The sequence below is a fragment of the Eupeodes corollae genome, chromosome X (assembly GCF_945859685.1).
Source record: "Eupeodes corollae chromosome X, idEupCoro1.1, whole genome shotgun sequence".
NCBI lineage: Eukaryota > Metazoa > Arthropoda > Insecta > Diptera > Syrphidae > Eupeodes > Eupeodes corollae.
The window spans coordinates 619,173-642,087 of NC_079150.1; the positions used below are offsets into that span (position 1 = coordinate 619,173).

The window sequence follows — 22,915 nt, forward strand, 5'->3', positions numbered from 1 at the left end:
TTTAATTTGTTTATTATGGGAATTAATTCGTAATTTATTTAAAAACAAAGTGAGTGCTTTTAATGCAAAAATGTGACAAACTGATGGTGTTTGACACAAGTACACTTTACTTCAAAGTAAGACATTTTTTGTTCGACGACTAACTTTCGAGGGAACTTTTCAAAAAGTACTTAAGTTTGAAGGCAAAATATTTTGCAGCTGGACAATAAGATGATAGATGCTTGCTTAACTTGGTCTGAAGTCGCCCATTGTAATCAGTCCGATTTATCAAATTTAAATTTAAACATTTCTCAACATTTAAATGTTCCTAGAATACTTGTGTGCATACAATCGGGATAAAAGTTTTTCAGGAACCAGAACTTGAATCGACTTTAAATGCATTTCTTTTAGACACGAATTTTAATATCATATTAATATACGTATATTTGCTACACATTATTCAAACAAATATCAGCTGTTAGTTTTTTTGTAAATAAAAAATATGTATTCGTAGAAATTGATTGACAGGTTTTTTTTATAAAAATAAAATAAAAAAGGAATATAGGGTGGTTTTTAAGAGGGTACAAGCTTTAAATAAAAATGTAAGAGAGATATATTGTTGGAATCGATTTTATATTACTATAATCTGTTAGATAATTAATAGAATTTATTTTCTTAATGTGATTTCCGACGCGTACGTTGGAATGCTACGAATCCTAAAGGCCAGCCTTTTCCTGCATAAAATTTTATAATGAATCTGGATGCTTCACCTCACCGACATTCCAAATAAAAATTAAAACACCATGTGATGTAGTAAGTATTGCTTGCTCCCTAAAACTTCAACAAGAACAGCTTCAAAGATAGAAGTCTACGTATTTCTACAACCAGCGCAGCCAATCTAATGGATAAACGGAACTTTTAGCGTTACTCAATTCATAGTGAATTGTCAACATGGTCTGACATTATTAACCGTCAAACCATGGCCAACAATCATCAAAACTTATAATACAGGTAAAAAAATACCCTATAATACTAAATTTGATTTTTGATATAAATATCTTGAGACAAATAAAGACATTAACTCCAAATTTACTTTGTTTTATTTTTGCACTGCAATGTTTTTTTTACAAACTTTTGTTTGTTAACATTTGTTATTAAAAAAAAAAAGATTGAGGACAGAAAACAGTAAAATGAACTCAACGAAAGAGAATGCTTGTTCAATAGCTTGAAAATGTTATTAAACTTGGTTTTTCTCTATGAGACAATTTGAAAATTTGCAAAAAAATGTATTGTAAATTGTATTGTGATGTTAATTGTTATTGTAACCTTTTGTGTTTTCATTTGTTGCCGCCGAAGATAAAACTATAATATCAAAATGGGTGTCCAATGTCTGATATTTTTGTAAATCAGCAGTTTCTATAACTTATTTGGATTAGTGCTTTGTGCAAGAGCGATACTAAAATCGTTGCTGTCGAATATACCAATGTTCTTCCGCCCCAAAGTTTCAATAGTTACAACAAATTTTAATATTGAATGTATATACATGCATACATTATGTATGTAGAACGACAACCGTCTGTCAAATTTATTGTTTACATCATTATTCCTCTTTTGCAATTCCAAAACAACAATTATTTTATTTATTTAACAACAATTAAGAGAGATTACTAATGTTTTGTAAAAAAAAAAATTGCTAACATATGGGTTAGAATAGATAGAAGGTCCCATTAATCTCTTAATTTTCTTCGTAACCGAATTCATTGTATTTTTTAGAGTTTTTATTTTCATTTTGTAACAAAACTTAACTACACCGAAACTTTTTTCCTTCAATTTGCTTAGTTGTCAATGGAAATTAATAGCAGACGATACCTACTTAGCTATCGTTTTGACGATATCACTTTGACGACTATCGTCTTACGTGAAGTGAGACTATCGTCTAACGGTTATCGTTTTACGGAATGACCCCCCTAGTTATATTTTAAATCATATTTATTAAAATAAGCTTAAGTTAAAATTACGAAATGGATACTTTAACTTTTAAAAATTTGTTAAATGAATATGGCAGCTATACAATTATTTTTATAAGAGCAAGTGATGGAATGGTCCAGTCTACAGTTGGGAATTCCAATTAACGGATCAGGTTGAGCGTATTTGTTTATTTTTATGAACTGTCACTTTTTAGACATGTTTGGATGCTCTTTTTTTTTTAATAAAATGCAACTATCAATTTAGTTAGAAAAATAAGAAAGGTTTAAAATGGTGGAGTCTCTTAGTAAATTACTTAATATTTAGAAAATTGCTAACTAGGACATTTTTAACCCTTAACAATAGGTTGTTTAATGTTTTGTGCCATTAAAATTAAAGTAACCTTTCAAAACTATCTTTAGATTTGTTTTTAAAACGAAAAAAATATATAGCCTACATTCAACGTAAAAGTTACAAATCAAAGCTCATTGTTATAACTTTTTAGCTTTAGCTATCATTCGTCTAGCTAAATCTCCAATTTACTATACAATAGGTAACTTTGAATAGACGATGCAGTTTATAAACGCTCTATTTAAATCTAACGTGGTACTTAGTCGGCTTGCTTGCCAGTAGTACATTATATTATTATTAGTAGGCCACCCAACGTACGCTGAGCGCTATACCGTGCGTTATTCTGGATATTTTGTTTATTATATTTTTTAAGAATTCGGGAATATACTTACTGCACTACTTTGAGAACAACGTTAATTTTGTATCTGTATATCATACCGCAGTTATGGTGACAAATTTGAAGTAGGGATGGGATGTTGTATAGAAGTTAGATAAATATAGACTTGACTGATATTTGTTCAAGTTTATTATACCGTTATTTGAATACACATTTATTAATAACACAATACGGTGTAATTGCTTGAATCTGTTTATACAATTGTATGTGATATACTGTGCGGTGTACCGTATACATTTATTTTACGCTTTATTGTTTGAAGTTTAGGGCTGAAACTTTTGGATATAAATTCTTGAGCAAATTCGTTATTTCATTTAAGATATTCGATAGCTGTCATTCACTGCATTAAGTTCATAACATCGGCATCATAGTGCAAATCGTAAAAATTTAAAACAAATTAAAAATTGCTACCCATCGATATCGTGTTAATTGATTTCTCGCAAAGGTTTATGTTATAGTCTCAATAAAAACTATTGTTCGTGTTTGTTAAAGTTATTTGTTCGTTATATTCAAACATGAATAAAATGACTAGCTCAGTGAATTGTTTCGTACTTTTGCTGTTAATTACAATAATTGCATGTGAGGGAATTCGTCTTCCCTACAAGCCCCCGGCTGGAATTCATGAAGGTGAGGAGAAAAAATGCATTATACATGTGTCTATTTTTCGAGGATTAAATCTGGAAATAACAAATTATCTCTAAAATAATAATACTGTGCTGCTTAATATTTTGTTTTATTTGTTTTGTTTTACCCTATGGTCGAGTATAAATGTAAGGAAGAGACGCACCATGGGTAAGGCAAAGCTTAAAACAAAATTATTTTATTATTGGTTCGTAAAATATAAAGTTCACGGCTACAATCGTATCAATAGTTTAGGATTCCAAAGCAAATGTTCATGTGTTCAAAATTTTGTATTGAAATGCATAAAAGAAAAATTAATTATTTGAAATAATCATATCAACGGTTTAGAAAAATGTTTGAACATAAGACATTAATTGAAATTTTCGGAATTTTTAACTGTCCAAAATAGCTTCAGCTTATAAATTAAATAAAAAAGATGGTGCAACAACCCGTAGAAAGACAGGGCGTAACATTTCTTGATTATTTCCGCGAACGAGTCAATTCAGGGATGGGGGGACCCACATTTTGTATGCCAAATTTGAACGGGTGATTTAAGAATGCATTTTTCATGCCAAGATTTACTCTTGGATGATTTGTCGATTCGTCGCGAGTTGCAACATTAATGAAAAAGAAAAACTTTATGTCCGCCCTGGAAGGGATTTTACGCAAAATCCTTGGCAATTTTTCTAAAATTGTTTTTTATTCCAAGTGAAAAATTATTTTTTTTGTGAAATTTATGAAAAAATTATCACTTTCAATTACAAAACATTTAATTAAGTTGTTAATTTTTGTATCTATTCCCAAGAGAAGAAATTTAAGGGCACCGTGGTTTTGGATGTATATTAAATATAAAGTACTAATGAAACCTCGATGAGATAGATAATCCAGCTGTCGCTGCCCGGACTATGTGTTGTTCACAATGACATAACCAGTGAAGGTAGAATACGGATCACATATATGAAATTGTTTCACCTTTTCATTTAAAAATCTAATTGTATACTACACTCTTATCACAAATCAAAGACGATTATTAGTTTCATGGCAGGTGCGCGTGATTTGAATAAATTTAAGTACCAACGGTTTTTTTTTTATTTCCGATAGCTAGAACTTTTTAACAATTTTTTTTAATAAAAGACAATAAGCAATTTACTTGTTAACGAAACGAATAGAAGGGTTTACAATTTTAAAGTCCATTAGTAAATTAGAAAACATTTAGCAAATTGCTAACTGGTAAATTTTGCGGCGAGCTCATCTATACAGGCTTTGTACATGAAAACTATAGTAGTACCACGAGTAGAAACTTAAAGGGGACGACATTCCGTATTTGTCGCTATACACTGTTCAATTTGCAGTATATCCCTTGCGGCAGAGCTTTTTCAAACACAGTGGTACCTGCTGATGTTTGAATAGCACTCAACTATAGAAATTGCCACTGAAAACCAAACCCTGAGTTATATTGAAACTGTTTTTGTTATATTCACAACATGACCTGTTCTTTCTTGTCCTTCTGTCAGAGGGAAAGTACTCATTCAGAGAGTCATATTCGACGGTGTCTGTCTTTTACTGGCTGAACACAATAATAAAGCTGAAACTTGTAGTACTGTCAAAGTTGAAAAGCACGAAAACAACACACAATGCTACAATGCAAAGTCGACGCTAAAGCGTAAGTTAGGTGAACTTTTACTTTTGACTTCATGCTGTGCAGATTATTTACAATTGTATTGTTTATACGGATAGTTGAGGAATCAACTTGAAAACTTTTGACTTGATGCTGTGCAGATTTTTCACATTTTTAATTATTGTCGCGCTTCTCTATTGTGGACGTCCTTTGCTTAAAAATGCGTGTTTTAAATGACAGCTTCTGCTTCAATCTTTTTTTTAAACTTCAAGCTTAACCCATTGTGTTCAGGGGGCTTAGCCTACAAGCTACAAACTGTGATCAAAAATAATCATATAATAGCTAGTTCATAAGCTGAAACGGTTTTATATAAACCCTATGTGCAGAAGCAGACCACACAGGACAGACACAGCAGATACAAACGAAAGTTAGAACATTTCTGTCTAACGTTATATTATGTAATTAATTTTCTTTAATTCAATTTAATAACATTAACACGTGTACTACCTTAAAGGGCCATGCACATGGGAGCGAACAACGAATAACCGAATAAACGAACAAACGTGATTTTACACATTTCATAAAGCCAATTTCAAATAAAAACACAATTAAATTATAAGAAACCAATTGATACTTATGTTAGGATAATAAAATTTGCGTTTTGTTCTCTAAAACAAGACAATTTTGTAAAAACAATTTAGTAGTGACAAATTGCAGTGTGATTGCTACGAACTGTCAAACTCTATTCGCATTCCACATACCATCCACACTACAACGAATAAATTGTTCGTGCTCAACTTAACCTCAAAATTATTCCTCTTTTGTTTTGTTTGTTAAAAAGCGTAATTATAAATTGAAAATTCATCACTGCCTGCGAATAGAAATAAAGCTCATGTGAAAGAAAAGTTAAAATATGCGAACATCCGCAGTTCGCAATTCGTAGCTCATGTGCAAAGTGCTTAAGTGTCATCAGAATGCTGATTAAAAACAAGACGTGCGTGCTTCTGCACTCATCATCTTTGCAGAAGTATGCAAGCGCCAAGCTGTTTTATTTGTGGATTTTATCTTTTTGAGAGCATCATCATTCGGCACACCGTGGACCATGTTCAATTTTACATATAGTAATAATAATAATAGAATGAACGAATGAAGATTTATGCATTATAGTTAACGTTCTCAATATATCATAGAAATGTAATTTGAATCTTAAACACCAGCCAAAATGACAATCCAAAATTGTCGTGTCCTATTTGATTCCTAACCAATCCCAAGAAAAATTTTGTTGGGTTACACAAGAATAGAGATTATGCCGTATATTAGCTACATAGTAAACGTTCGCGCGCATGTTCAACTCAATGTCATCAACCAATATATACAAATATACAAAGTCTTATTATATTTTATTGAGATTACAATTTATTTTAAAACAATGGAAAGACCTTTATTTAGTCACATAATTTCAGTTTTTAATTTCGAATACAAGAAATTAAAAAAAGACAATTAGTTCTAAAAACGTCAATCCTTTGGCATGTCACAACCCCGAAAACCAACAATTAAATGACTGTCTATTAAACATTATCATTGATTTGAGAAAACTTATCAATTAAATACAACCTGTGATAGTATAAAGTTTAAAATATACTACAATAATACTGTATAAAATAATAAAACAAGAAAAATAATAGCTTTTTAACAATGTTACTTTTATTTCATTACAGTACCTTGGTATATTTAAAAAAAAAAACATTTGTAGGAAAAGGAGCACTTAACTCTTTCTTGCACAAAAAGCTTATTAGTATTTTGAATTTTTAAACAGGGTTAAGTAACAAATATTAATTGTTTGTTCTCTTTATTTTGAAAAGTTGTTTTCTGTTCGCATGGTTCCGATAAAGCTTTTTCATAAAACCAGTGATGATCCCTTGGTATGAACATCATTTGTTCCTTCAAATTTTATATTTTCTTAACACAAAGCTGCTTTATCTTTTTTTCTCGGACGAAAAAGTCTTGTTTTTTATCTGGAACTATTCGGATGGTTTTTGCTATAACAGCTTCATTGAATAAAGCATCTTCCTCGTAGCATTCCTTATAAAAATAGGATCCATATTTGTTTATTTTAAGCCATTTGACGCTATCACGGAAATTGATTTTTTCATTCGGTATTTGTTTTGTAACATTTTTAACGTTTAATTTTGCTGAAAGATTTTCTAATGATCGAAAGTGGTTCTCCATGTCAATTATAACGGTATTTTTTTGCTGGGTTTCGTTTTTTCGTAACTCTTATTCAATTTTTCCGAAATCCCTGTCACTGTCAAGATAAGTATGGCCAACTTCAGGAAATTCGTGGTCAATCAGATCAAAATATTCCGTCAAAAAAAGGACTTGGTATGGACACAATAAAAAGAAGTTTTTGTTTTGTCCAGGGCAAGAATCGGTCCATGCAATCAAATGTTTCCTCTTTTTGGCAAATTCACATTCTTGGAATAATGTATAGAGTGCACTCATTACCTCGGTCCTTCCTCTGTCTGCAACATCTTTGGTGCAGGTTAAAATAAACGACATCTCCACATCGGAGGTAATGACATGGATTCCTAAATTATAAAACCTCATCTGCCTCAAGTAAAATGCCTCAGACGTGGTTAATTTTGGTAAGAGCATTGTTTCTGTAGGTCAAATGTAATATATAAGACGTTAGGATCGAACCGAGCTTTTTCGCTGTCAATTTTTTGACTTTGGAATCCGGAGTTATAGTTGTTTTGGTGATTAGCTGAGTTTTTGCCAGAGTCACAAACGCTACAAGTGTCATTTCTTGGTAGGCGGAAAGACAGATTGAATTTGTCGGTAAAAATGTTGGCTAACAAAATATTGGACATTTTTCTCTTGTTCAGTGCATTTTTCAATGTAAAGGCTATATAATTTAGGTATATTTAACACAGGTAAGAGATAAAGTTTATTTGGGTTTCTGTTCCTTGAGTAGTGCGATTCTTCGGCTGGAAATTCGTTAATATGCTCCAAAATATAATGATCGTATATTTTGTTTGGTCGGTTGAAATGCTGACCTCTTTTATCCGAAGGTGGAGCGAACTTACAGCTGTTCATTTTGCTTTGAAGAACGTCCAATTTTTTCTTTCCAATTTGAAATAAGGAACACATTGCACTTTTGCAAACTCGTATGGAATTTGTGCCAACTGTAACAAGGTATTCATATGTAAAATTTCTTTGCTAAAGGGTATTTTTCTTAACTCGACTTGTTGATTTTCTTGTTATGCTTTTAAACTGTCAAACGTTCTTGGTAATAATGTCGAGTGAATAAAAGCTTGATAAAAGTGCAAATCTTTCCTCAAAATTTATTTTTCGGAACAAGAATAACGACAATTATCACTTCCACACAAGTTTCCAGAAATAGGTTCCTTTTTTTAACAAAACCTCCTTTTGCTGTTATATATTCTGTTCCCTGTTCTCTTAATAAAGCGGTTGCTTGTCGTTTCCATTTGCATGGATTTTTAATTTTTTTTTTTCGGTGACTTACCACTTCTATCATGCGAGGGAATTTGCGTGTTAGAAGGTTCTTGATTTAAAACAATTTCTGAAGCTATTTCCGCAATCTCTGTTGTTGATGACTGTTTTGGTGTGGCTGGTTCATCTTCTGCGTCTTCGCTGAGCGTTGAATTGTCTAGAAGGTATTCATCACCATCGCCCGCAGAAAAATCAAGCCCATGATCACTTTCCTCAGAAAGACCATCAAATCTGTGTAGAAAACTACAAATAAAGATCCACAACTATTTCAATGACAAACATTTCTTACTCTGTAAATTTTGAACACAATTCCTTTGCCTTTGGTGTCTTTTGACAAACGTTTAGATTTGTTTCGAATTATTTAAAATATTGTACAAACATATAAACGCATAACATTGGAAGCAATATTTAATACTTACTCGAGGCGTTCTTTTCTTTGTCTTCATTGCCTTTGAAACATCTGTATATCATTTTTCCTCGCTCCATATTGTAAATAATAACTTAGCTATTACACTTTGTAAACTCCAAATTGATTTCAAGTGATAAGCAGAAAATAATCAACACAAAACACTGACACTGAGGAACATCAAACAAAAAAATATAACGGATTCGCTGATACAGCGTACTAAACCACTTTAAATATGGATTTTAATTTGTAAGCACTTAACCCCTTCATACAAAATAAAAAAATGTTTTTAAAGTTTTTTTTTTTATTTTACTTAAAAAGGAGTTAAGTTCTCTTAGCCCATTCTTCCACTCATATTATACGGTTTTTAGTTGTTAGTAACCCATTTATACCAAAAACAAAAGCGCTATATTTCACAAAAAAAAAACGAAAATCAAAAAAATGTCACTTACCCCCTTTTTCATCCAAACACTTTTTAATTGTTACTAAGTGATTTTAAGTGATGATTATTAAATCCTAAGAGCTTTTTACTAATTTGTATTAAATTGTATTATAATACTTTCAAAACTGTGTATAGCCTGTATCAGTACTATGTTACCTCGTCAGTCAAATTCTGAAATTTTCAAATATCTTACAATGTACTCAAAAAAGTGACTGGCCAAATTGGGAACAATATATTAATTACATTAGCTATCATATACACACGAATTTGTAGAAGTTTGATTAAACAGCTATCGTTAACAAAATATCCTCAAAAGTTACCCAACTTTTGTATAATCACCCATATGTATAGTTACAATTTCGTATGATATTTGGGGTAATAGGTATTTGGTTAAGTTTAAATTTATGACAAGATTTGTACCTTATAGGATTTCGTTAGTGAAAAGGTATACCTATTAAGCTTGCTATGGAATTGTATGGTTTCAGATTTAATATTATAAATAATGCTATAAAGTTTTTGAAGTATTTATTAGTAACTAAAATCTAATTCGAATGGTTCTGATGCATTCTTTTGAGAGCAAGGAAATATGATGCAACGTTTTTTCAAAGCTCCAAAATGGCTTAAATTCATTATTCACACTTAACTAATTATGATATCATTATCACATTTGGATATTTTGCGAAATTGTACCTATTAATAAAAAAAAATAATGTTTGTCAAGGGGAAAGTACGATAACTGTGGCGTCAATGCAAACTAATGCAAACATTTTTAACTATAAGGGGTCTGTCACCTTTGATAAAGAACTAATTAGAACTCCTAGCTACAAAAATAACTTCTTAATTGGTATCTATCATGAGAAAAATAATACTCAAAGTGAAAAAATCAGTTTTGTTTACATTTTTCATTTGAAGTCAATTATTTCAAGAACTATTGATTGAAACAACTTTATTTGAAATTAATCATAAAGTGTGAGTTTGTGGATTTTTAAAAAGGTGTAATTAAGGTGCCCGAACCTGGACAGAGTTTCGGCTTTTCAAGAATTTGATACTCTGTTTGACTCCTGTATCCAGGCACAGACGATTTCAATGTTCACAATTCCTCGTTTCGTGTGTCACTATTTTTAGCTGTTTTTTTTTTAACGGACTATGCTCTAGTGAAATTTTCAGTTGCTTTCCTCACCTTAAACAATTTACCCGTAATATTCGCGCTTCTAGAAATGCCCATCAGTTTACCCTTGAACCCAACTTCGGACGTACCATGAAATTTAGAGATTCATATTTTATCCGTTTGTTTGCCAATCGGGATCGGAAGCATCTTATTTAAAAGAAATGTAAAACCCCCAAACCCTTCGCGTCTCAAAATTCAAAAAGTTCAAAAGTAGTATCGTCTATTCTCGTCTCGGTTCTTGGAAATGAGACTGCGAACCCTTATGTGCACGTATGTAGGATATCGAAATCGTTAAAAAAGTTAAAAAAAAGAGCAACAGTTTAATTTTTTTGTCTTTATTGAGAAAAAAGATACAATTTACAAAACTATAATATTTGATTCCCACCTTATTCCATAATAGTCGTTCTGATTGTTAGCAAAACAAATAGAAGCGTTTGTTTAAATTTAAAATCCTACAACATTTAGTTGCCTCAAAAATAACCTAAAAACCTGTCAATTTTGTGTTCGTTACAGATGCTGCTTACTGGCGTAAAATTGGTTTACAGACGCTCAAAAAGAGACTCAGTTCTTCAAATGTGAAAAATCTTGAAGAACACAAAGCTAAAAATATTATAATATTTGTTGGCGATGGAATGGGTCTAACAACAATAACTGCAGGTCGAATTTTCAAGGGCCAGAAATATGGTGCCACCTATGGAGAAGAATCGTCCCTGGTATTTGATGATTTTCCTCATACTGGTCTAGCAAAGGTGAGTTGTTGCTAGTTATGTTAGATCTAAGTGTAATTATTTTGTTCCTTTTACAGACATATAACGTAGACAAACAAGTTCCTGACTCAGCTGGGACCGCCACAGCAATGTTTTGTGGTGTTAAGACTCTCTATGGTGTCATTGGCATGGACTCGACTTGTGACTTTAAGGATCCCGCCAAAGGACGCGTTCCATCAATAATGGATTGGGCACAATCTGTGGACAAACGAACGGGTATTGTGACCACAACTAGAATTACACATGCCACACCAGCTTCAACCTATGCTAACAGCTACGACCGTGATTGGGAATGTGACTCTATGATCCCAGAGGATGTCAGAAAGTCTCATGTTGACATTGCTCGTCAGCTAATTGAACATTCTCCAGGAAAGAACTTTAATGTTGTTATGGGAGGTGGACTTAAGCCAATGGGTATAATTCATGCCAATGAAAAAAGAACTTGGAACTTTACCGGAGATACAGAAAAAGTTTGTTCCCGTTTAGACGGAAGAAACCTTGTCGATGAGTGGCTGCAAATGGAAGCAAATGGAAGTCGTACATTTGTCCAGACTCGTGAACAGCTAATGAATATGGACACCACAGATATTGAGCACGTGATTGGTCTTTTCAGAAACAACCATCTGACGTATAAAATCGGTGCTGAAGACGGTGAACCAGAACTAAAAGACATGGTTGAACAAGCCATAAAAGTTTTGCATCGAACAAAATCAAATGGATACGTACTTATGGTCGAAGGGGGTCGAATTGATCAAGCTCATCATCAAAACTATGCACGAGCAGCGCTCCATGAAGTATTGGAATTTGATAAGGCCATAGAAACAGCCATGCACTTGACTAGCACAGATGATACTTTAATTATAGTGACTGCGGACCATTCTCATGCAATGACCCTAAACGGGTATCCTAAGCGAGGCAATGATATTTTGGGTTTTGCAAACAAGACTGCTGATGGCAAACCATACGAAACATTAACCTATGCCAATGGCCCTGGCTATGATGTTCATCGGCGAAATACGTCTGCTGATGGCTCTGTAACAAGTAATTCAACGTGGATTTCAGTTGAAGATCTGGGTCATCAACGCCAAGACCCAACCTATCGCCATATGGCCACTTTCAAATTGAAAGATGAAACTCATGGTGGTGAGGATGTGATAGTTTACGCAAGTGGACCAGGGTCAGAACTTATACGAGGTGTATTCGAACAAAATTATTTGGCTTACGTTATGAGCTATGTCGGTTGCATGGGTCCAGCAAAGGACATAGACGATTCGTGTTATCCTAAGACAAATGTCAAACAGAGAAAACAAGGAAAAACTTCTGGTCAGGGAGTAATTAGCCCTTGGAAGATAATAACAGCTTTATTGTGTTTCCTAAGTTGGAGAATTTAAGTAATTTATTTTATGTTTTGGTAATCTTGTGAAACAAATCCCTCTTCGAAAAGTAATTTTTAAAGATACATTCTGTTAATTTTTAAACAATAAACAAATGCAATAAACATTTTATTTGCTCTATAAATAATCATATGCTTACGACTGAAGTAAGCTTTTGTTCCACTTTTTGACAACAAAACTATTGATTTTTTCACTATACTTGATAAAATCATTTAACTATCATGGTAGATGTCTCCTGTGGCGTCTACACTCTTGGTTAAAAAATCCAAAACCTTTAAGCTAAGGATGCATAAGCACACTCTTTGTTTTTTTAAGAGCTTTCCTCGCTATATCCACAGGGGGTGCCATACATCACCGGGGTACAGTGGAGTTGTGGGTTGTTTTATAGTGACAGTTAAGAAAAGAGCTCTATTAATTGAAATAGGTTAAGGAGATTATTTTAACAAAAAATGATAGGGAAATAAAATTTAAAATAGTGGCTTTAGTTCTAAATATTTTTTTTATGAAAATAGAATAACATTTTGTATACCAAAAATAATATACTTAAAATAAAAATATAAGAGATTCTTTTACGAATAAATACACCAGCGGTATAATCTTGCCTCATTTTTTCACAAACTTAACATATACAAGAGTTTTAACTCACCGCCTAAAAATGTTCTTTAATGTTCTGTAAAGGAACCTGGCCAAATTTAAATAAAATAATGTGCATCTTGACCTTACATTTACACATTTCAAGGGCTAAAGTGACAACTTGATTTATAAAACTAATTTTAAACACTATTGTCCAGCAAGGTATGGTCTTAGTTTTTAACTTCAACGCCGCAATACATATGAAAGCATTCCAAGATTTCTACAGTTTTCTAAATATCCTATATTTAAGAGCTAAAACACAATAGTTTATATTGTTTTTGGTGCATTTCACGCAGAAATGCAAGATATGAATAGAATTTTTTCGACGTCAATTTTCGTTAGTCTATTATTAGTTTATTACTGTCGGTATCACTCTGTTTACTTGTATAGATGGTAGAAAATATTTTGATCTTAAAGGAGTCAACAAAACTTAAAAATTGTAATGAAAATGTTTGTTTTTTTAATTTGAGGAAAAAGGTGCGTTCAAGTACATATTCCTCTAAAAATTAAATAAAAACAAATTACACGTTTAAGAATCTCTTTTTACTTAAAATCTCAAGAGATTCGAAGTCTTTATTATTAGTTTGACAAAAGTGTCACTTTTGCTGTTTTTTGGACATTTATATTATTAAAATTCTTGTTAAAATTTCAGTTTCAGTTCCAAAGCATCCAAAGCAAATTTACAACAAAAAGTAGATTTTGTTAATGATTTAAATTCTTAAAAGTGTTTGTATTCAACAGAAAATCAATTTTGAAAGACTTAAAATGCACGACTGGGTCGTTACAACTTGATTATGTTTTCTAAAAAGTCTGTCTAAAAATATTTATTAAATTTAAAAATTTAAAAATGTATCTTCAAAATAACTTTTTCGACTCAAATATCTTTTCAAAAATTTTAGCTAATTTTTGCTTATATGAAATATTGTTTTAAACATTAGTACAAATTTTGAGAAAAATCGAATTGACAGTTTTTGTACAAAAAATAAAAACCTAAAAAAAAATGTATAAAAGTTGGTAAAAATTGATTTTCTACTCAAATATCTTTTCATAAATTGTAAAACTACTCTTATCTTTCAAAAAAATGTTGTTGTTAACATTGACGAAAATTTTGAAAAAAATCGAATTAACAGTTTTTGTACAAAAGATTAAAAACCTAAAAAAATTTAACAAATGTTGGTAAAAATTGATTTTCGACTCAAATATCTTTTCAAAAATTTGAAAAACATTAGAAAAGAACAAAACTTAATTGGAAGCTTCGATGATTACTACTTCATATTTATGGCATACATATTTACATATTTGTGATACCTATTCAAAATACTTTTAATTTTAATAATGTTGCAACTGAACAAATCCAAGCGAAAATAAAATTCAACTTTTTCATTTATAAAGTACTCGTATGCCTACACTATAACAATCGACAATTTTTATAACATTGCATTTTGCTAATGTCAATGCTAAAAATTGATGTACGTATCACCCTCCAAAACCCATTTGTTTACATTGTTGTATTTGTAATGTGGAAGAATTCAACGAGAAATATTGAACGTGTTTTCATGCATCCATAGAAACACTGACTGAGATTCTTGGGGAAATTTAATAAATTAGAGGAGAAATTACACGCAAACTATGAGAAAGTTTGTGATGCTGATTTCCGTTTCAGCTTGTAGGCAAACCAAGATGTCTACTGAGGATTTATATCTTCATATAGAGTGTTTTTGATCAAAAACACTTTCAGTCTTTATTCTTTATTCTATATTGGAATTCTCGCTTATTTCATTTTATATGAAAATGGTTTTCATATACAAAGCTTTGGCTTTCAAAGCGCAAAGCTTTTTCTTACCCCCACCACAGTACATTCCACATGTCGAACATACGTTCCAAATTCCTTATGAAGTCCACCGAAAAATGTTATTGTTCATCGAAAACGGAAATAGCAAAGACACAACCCATTAACCTTCGTTGACTCATTGCCCTTTTTGCTTTGTATATGAAAACGTTGTATATCAAAACTATAGTATACTCTCATGGGCAGACATTATTAGGGCTTTGTATATGAAAACCATAGTACTCTCATGGTGGAAGTCGAATAGGGCGGCATCTACATATTTTTTGTGGAACGTCTAGCGAAGACATTAATGGAGAAATCGATTGCAGTCGGGAGACTTATAAATGTTATAATTTGCAATAGAGAAAGACTATAGTGAATAAAGGAAAGTCTGAGTGTGAGGGGAATACACATTTGTTTCATTGTGTTTGTATTTTGGTTTGGTTGTATTTTTACATACGCAAAACTTTAGACTTTCTATGCAAAGATGATAAGACAAAAGGAGGTGAATTGCGACTTCGTGTAGGAATTGTATATTCCTTGTTGAGATTTATAACTTGAACTATTATAGATATTATATTATATATGTAGGTATTGTATTGTTATGAAATAACAGATAATAAATATTTTTTTTTAATTACTTACTTACTTACTTAAGGTGGCGCTACAGTCCGGGGCGGACCTGGGCCTCAACCAACATGCGTCTCCAGTTTCGCACGCCAAGTTGGTTGAGGTCCTCTCTGGGTGCGCCACCTGAGTCGCGGTCATCCTCTACTGCGCGCGCCGTCCCTCGGGATTGGATTCGAAGACCTTCCGGGCTGGAGCGTTGATGTCCATCCGCTCTACATGACCTAGCCATCAAAGCCGTTGGACTTTAATTCTGCTAACTAGGTCAGTGTCGCTGTATAGCCCGTACAGTTCGTCGTTATATCTTCTCCTCCATTCTTCATCTATGCGTACGGGACCAAAAATCACCCGAAGAATTTTTCTCTCGAAGCATCCTAAGACGCTCTCATCTTTCTTTGACAGGGTCCAGGCCTCAGCGCCATAAATGAGAACCGGGATGATTAGTGTCTTATAAATGGTGATTTTACATGCTCGAGAGAGGACTTTATTCTCAATTGCCTTCTAAGTCCAACGAAGCAGCGATTTGCAAGAGTTATTCTTCGTTTTATTTCAGCGCTGGTGTCGTTGTCTGTATTAATAGCGGTGCCTTGGTAGACAAGTCCTTAACTACTTCAATTTTTTTTTTAATTAGATCGCCTAAACCTTTCTTACAATTTGTTTTCAAATCGAACATAAAGAAGTTTAAATCTTCGAAGTCTTAGAACGATGTTTTTTTTTAAATAAATTTGTTGATTGATACTAAGCGCAATTAAAAAGCTGGTTACACAATTATTGACAACTTATAGTGGAATAAAATATTTTGATGCATGTTAAATTTTGTACACATATAAAAAGATAGTAAACATACCTACCATTATCGCATAATTTAAATGGGATGAGGGACTTTTAAAATCTTTTGTAAAATTAATACAAATCATTGAGTTTATAAAGTACAAAGGTAGTTATAAATTCCGGTCAAAAAAGTGTTTCAAGGACAAATTTTGAGACAGTTTTACTTAAGTTCATATTATCACAGATACTATAGTTCCATAGATATCGCACGCAGAGGAAAAATATTACCATTTTCCAATCGACTGGGACGTACCGCTACGTCGCAGTTTGATCGAACTAGCATGAATCATACTCAGACATTTTATTGCATTGTATAGTAATTTGTGTTTTTTTCTTTTTCTTACTTCTTGTGCTTTATTGTTTTTTTTTTTTTGTCTTTTGTGTATTTTATGTTGATCTTTCTTAAAGATGTGTGTGAATTTGATTTGTATTTGCTGGGTGTAATTTTTGTATGTGCCAAGGCCAACCTGTGAATATAAGCAAGGTTTTTCTTTAAAAAAAACATAAGCTCATGAAACTGGGGTAGCATATAAAATCCTTAGAACAAATTATTGGAGAAATTAATTATGGCATAAGACATAAGAGTGGTCACAAAATACATTTTATGAACATAGTTCTTAGCAAATGTAAAGTGTTCCAAATAGGAACGTTGTCCTTGAAAATTAAATTTTCAGGACTTTTTTGAAATACACATCAAACAAATAATTAAAGAAACGAATCTCATTGGTTTTTACATTTTGATGATTATAAATCAAAAATAAATGAAAATTAATTTTTTTTTCAAATTTCTTACATTATAAAATGCGAATTTAAAAAAGAAAATCGGAAGAAAAAATATTTTTTTCAAAATTTTTTTAAATGAGGTACCCGTGCCTCTCACTCTTGGGGTGCTTGATTTAAGTGAGGTCCCCGTGCCTTTCACTCTTGGGGTGCTTAATTCACTAGGATTGTTTTTTACTTTTTATCCTGATAATATTTGATTTTTTTGATTTTTTGATGTATCTTCCACGAACAATGTTTCCGTAATAAAAAGAGGAGGGAAAAGTATAGAACGTCTTTACGATGCCCATAGCAAGGTTTTTTTTCATCAAACCAGTATAAATTTCTGATGTTGGTTATTCGTATGCATTCCATCGCCATTGTCTCTCTTATATGTCTTTCTTGTGGGCGTTCTCTAAAAGCTCTATTAATAACTTTAAAGTGAAGTTTACAAACATTTTCAGGACTTTTTTGAAATACACATCAAACAAATAATTAAAGAAACGAATCTCATTGGTTTTTACATTTTGATGATTATAAATCAAAAATAAATGAAAATTAATTTTTTTTCAAATTTCTTACATTATAAAATGCGAATTTAAAAAAGAAAATCGGAAGAAAAAATATTTTTTTTCAAAATTTTTTTAAATGATGTACCCGTGCCTCTCACTCTTGGGGTGCTTGATTTAAGTGAGTTCCCCGTGCCTTTCACTCTTGGGGTGCTTAATTCACTAGGATTGTTTTTTACTTTTTATCCTGATAATATTTGATTTTTTTGATTTTTTGATGAATCTTCCACGAACAATGTTTCCGTAATAAAAAGAGGAGGGAAAAGTATAGAACGTCTTTACGATGCCCATAGCAAGGTTTTTTTTCATCAAACCAGTATAAATTTCTGATGTTGGTTATTCGTATGCATTCCATCGCCATTGACTCTCTTATATGTCTTTCTTGTGGGCGTTCTCTAAAAGCTCTATTAATAACTTTAAAGTGAAGTTTACAAACATTAAAAAATTCCTGAGTTGGTGCCTTCAGACTTCCAAAGTCACTGTTTTGAGAGTAATTTTTGGCAAAACTGAAAAATTCCGAAGGATATGTTATTTTTTCATCAGATTTTAAAAATAATGTCGAACAAATTGAACATTTGTTCCTCAAAAGCATTTTAAAAGCAAGATATCCAGTAAAATATCGCATTGCAGATGTTTCTAATGTTATTTCAGTTCCGATTTCCATATCACTTATGACTTTTTCATACAGAGTCTCATCGCATACTATTTCTTTACAAGGCCTAGGCAGTGAAGACATTTTTGAAGTATTTGGTTGAGTTTGGGATGCGTTTAGCCTTGAAAATTCTACATCATCATCATCACAATTACTCTAAGGAGAAAAAGTAATAAGATTTGATGAAAGAATTTTTGACATCAGAACATTGAACTCGTAATCAGATGGATTTTTGTTATTCCCACCTTTGATTCGAATAATAGAAAATACATTTTCTAATACGTCTTGGTGAGTAAATAATCCACGTTCTCATATAGGCCATTACTTATATCTTGGCTAAGTAATAAAACTCCGTTTATCGTCTGCTCCATACCTTTTAAACAAAAGTTTCTTGGAAGGCTATCAGATTTTTGTATTTCTTTTAAGTAAGATAAAAATAGTTTCAACTCACTATAAGCTGGATTCCCTAGCTGAACTCCGCGCTTTAAAATATTTTTGTCATAATGTGAATCACTATCAATGCAGTCAAATGCATTATTTACTTTGCAAGACGAACATGCATTTTTTCAAAAGCATTTGGTGCTGTATGAGAACTTCTTAACTTCAAACATGTCTTAGCCACGTTGTCAATTTCTAAATTGTATATTTCTCTGAAAACATTAAAAGAAACCTTACCATCTGGAGTTTGTAAATCTGATTTAAGTAGAACATTACGAACTGATTTTAATAAGTGAGGAAAATCATAAAAACAAAATATTTTTTCATCATTCAAAATTGTAAATGGTTTTTCTTCAGAAACACCTAATATTTGATAAGCTTTTCTATTATAAGGTCCTTGATCGCAGACTACAGCGCAAACCTTAAGACCAAGATCTTGACACATTTTCAAATTATTTCTTATAATTTCGCTTAGGTTAGCCCCATTTACACCGTTTGCTAACCCAAAATAGTTTAAAACACTTTCCCAAATATAAACCAAAACATTTACCATGAAAGCACATATTTCAAATTCTGTTTCTTTTTGCTCCTAGGTCTTCGAAACCATCTATTAAATCATTTAAAATATTATATGTGAGGTTTTGCGAATCCTAATCTCATCAAATATCAACACAACACAACGTTCTCGCTGGTTTAATAAAGCGAATTTTGATTTTTGATACAAACGGGCAATGTTTCTAAATCCTGGTTGAATTCCTTTAACAGGAGCCCATCTGTATAAAGAGGATATGTGGAGAAGCCTGAAGTGCAGCCCATCCCCCAAAAATTTATAGGCGCTTTGAGATCTATGAAATATATTTTGGGAAATTTCTTTTTCGTTGTTGTTATATTTTGCAGATCTCGACAACCCCATCAACATATCGCAAAATGTTTTTGAATGGTCGGAAATATGTAGCCCTTGGATTTGGGACGATAAAGATAATCTCCCTTTTTTTGAAACTTTTAAAGCAGGAACAGCATACTTCTTAAGATATTTTCTTCCCACAAACTCGGGACAAAAATGGTCTCCACATACAAAGTATTTGCCTTCATTTCTGAATCCACATGCCTGCCTCCACAAATTTTTCAAAATTTCATTTTTTCCCTAGAAGGGCACTTAAAAATTTTCAAATTAGGGTAATCTCTTTTCGTTTTCATACAAACGGAACAAGAAACCCCAGATAATCTCTTAAAACCCATTGCTATTAAAAAAAACGTTGACAAATAAAATCGCTGCAAAAAAACCACTGACTGTAAAATTAGCAAAGAAAAATGTATTGCTCAATCATATACATAAATGAACATCCAAATCGTTCGAAAGACAACGACGAATGAAGTAAATAAAATAACTTCAAAATAAAAAGAAGAAGCTACACATAAACACCGATCGCACAACCCAAAAAAATATATAAAAAGCACAGATAATAATATTTAGGTCAATTAGTAGGTGATTTTTTTCAGGATGTGGGTTTGATTTCAAATTCAAATTTAAGATATAAAGGGTATTTGTAGGTAGGAAGGTATTTCATAAAATTTCATTGGGAATTCCTACTAGTATTCGGACAGTGATATTATACGTACACTTAGCAATTTGTTTGAGATTAGAAGAAAGGTAGGTACAATTTTTATAAATATGTAGTTTAAAATTAAAACAAAAATTAATTCTTTATGTTGGTCCAGATAATTTGAATAAATTTATAGGTAGTTTTGCTGTAGGTATAATTTTTAATTAAAAACAATACACTTCAAGCAGTAAAAAGACTTCAAAACATTCAAATGACTGCACTACATTGAATGCAATCAAAAGACTTAATGAATGCAAAGAATGTAAAAGACTTTTAAAAGACTTCAAAGCATTCAAGCAGTAAAAAGTAATGCATTCTTTTGACTTTAAGTCTTTTAACTGCTATAAATGATTTTTTTACAAAAGACTTCAAAATTAACTGGGAATTTGTTTTCGAAGTTAAAGTATTGCATTAAGCAATGTTAATGCGTTCCCAAAATTCAGTTAAATGAATGGGACTTTTCGCGATGAAATACCAAATGATTGCATTCTTTTACAGCTCTGCCATATACAAAGCCCTATTATTGTCTGCCCATGATAGTATACTATAGTTTTGATATACAACGTTTTCATATACAAAGCAAAAAAGGCAATGAGTCAACGAAGGTTAATGGGTTGTGTCTTTGCTATTTCCGTTTTCGATGAACAATGACATTTTTTGGTGGACTTCATAAGGAATTTGGACATGTGGAATGTATTGTGGTGGGGGTAAGAATAAGCTTTGTATATGAAAAGCATATGGCCTTTTTCTTTTTAAGTTCAGAGCTGAGCTTTGAGCAGAGTCTGAGCTAGCAGAGTAGAGTAGAGTAGAGTTCTGAGCAGAGTATGTTCAGAGCTCTCTGATTTACTGTCATGGTCTCAAATGTCTTCTGTTTAAAGGCGTTACAAATTTTCTTTAATCAAATTATTTAATAAAACAGTCATAGAGTTGGTCCATTTGACTCCTGAAATAAAAATTGATTCATAAAAATGCTATATGCAATTCGTTTTTTCTAGATTATCTTTTCTTCTGCACTAGAGCGACCAGCCTCCTACGCCAATTTTATTGTTTTGACGATGATTTTTTTTAATTTCCCGGCTTTCAAATATCAAATGTTTTGTGTTCAGCATTTTACTCCGTTTACTCTGTTATTTTATTCTGAGCTCACAGAGTGCGCTCTGAACATGTTCAGAACTAAAAAAGAAACACGAATTTTAAGCTCTGAACAATCAGAGCTCAAAAAGAAACACAATTATTTTTTTGACAGTTCGAGCTTTGCTCTAAACTAAAAAAGAAAAACGCCAATAGTTCTCTCCAAAAACACTCTAGTAAAGATATAAATCCTTCGTACGTATCACCCTCCAAAACCCATTTGTTTACATTGTTGTATTTGTAATGTGGACGAATTCAACGAGAAAAATTGACGTGTTTTCACGCATACATAGACACACTTACTGAGGTTTTTGGGGAAATTTAATAAATTAGAGGAGAAATTACACGCATACTATGAAAAAGTTTATGAGGCTGATTTCCGGTTTAGCTTGTAGGCAAACCAAGATGTCTACCGGGGATTTATATCTTTATATAGAGTGTTTTTGGTTCTCTCATGGTGGAAGTAGAATAGGGCGGCATTTACATATTTTTTGTGGAACGTCTAGCGAAGACATTAATGGAGAAATCGATTGCAGTCGGGAGACTTATAAATGTTATAATTTGCAATAGAGAAAGACTATAGTGAATTAACGAAAGTCTGAGTGTGAGGGGAATACACATTTGTTTCTTTGGGTTTGTATTTTGGTTTGGTTGTGTTTTTACATACGCAAAACGGTAGACTTTCTATACAAATATGAGATGAGATGAGACAAAAGCAGGTGAATTGCGATTTCGTGTAGAAATTTTATATTCTTGGTTGAGATTTTATATTTTTGATGATATGAGGATTGTATTAGGGAATTATAATTTGAACAAGGCAAGTAAATATGTAGGTATTGTATTGTTATGAAATAATAAATATTTTTTTTTAATTTGATCGCCTAAACTTTTCTTACAGTTTGTTTTCAAATCGAGCATAAAGAAGTTGAAATCTTCAAAGTCTTAGAACGATGTTTTTTTTAATAAATAATTTTGTTGATTGAAACTAATCGCAATTCAAAAGCTGGTTACACAATTATTGACAACTTATAGTGAAATAAAATATTTTGATGCATGTTAAATTTTGTACACATTTAAAAAGATAGTAAACATACCTACCATTATCGCATAATTAAAGGAAATTTTAGCTTGGACGTTTTTTAATGGTTGTGAATTTTTTTGAACATGATGAGGAACTTTTAAAATCTTTTGTTTTAAAAATTAATACAAATAATTGTGTTTA

At 31.9% G+C, this 22,915-nt stretch overlaps 1 protein-coding gene across 1 annotated transcript; it reads left to right on the forward strand.

Moving 5' to 3' along the window:
* Window positions 1–2,585: 2,585 nt before the first annotated feature.
* LOC129953305 (alkaline phosphatase 4-like) lies at window positions 2,586–12,732 on the forward strand. Its single transcript, XM_056066378.1, has 3 exons — window positions 2,586–3,319; window positions 10,974–11,209; window positions 11,266–12,732. The coding sequence occupies exons 1-3, from the start codon at window positions 3,208–3,210 to the stop codon at window positions 12,616–12,618; spliced, it is 1,701 nt and encodes a 566-aa protein (XP_055922353.1). The 5' UTR covers window positions 2,586–3,207; the 3' UTR covers window positions 12,619–12,732.
* The last annotated feature ends 10,183 nt before the right edge of the window (window positions 12,733–22,915 follow it).

Bases quoted from the DNA above. Each gene is read 5' to 3' on its own strand.
- LOC129953305 (XM_056066378.1), top strand. From the start codon at position 3,208: ATGAATAAAATGACTAGCTCAGTGAATTGTTTCGTACTTTTGCTGTTA. The intron at 3,320-10,973 runs GTGAGGAGAAAA...TGTTCGTTACAG, and splicing joins CCCGGCTGGAATTCATGAAG to ATGCTGCTTACTGGCGTAAA. The intron at 11,210-11,265 runs GTGAGTTGTTGC...TTCCTTTTACAG, and splicing joins CTCATACTGGTCTAGCAAAG to ACATATAACGTAGACAAACA.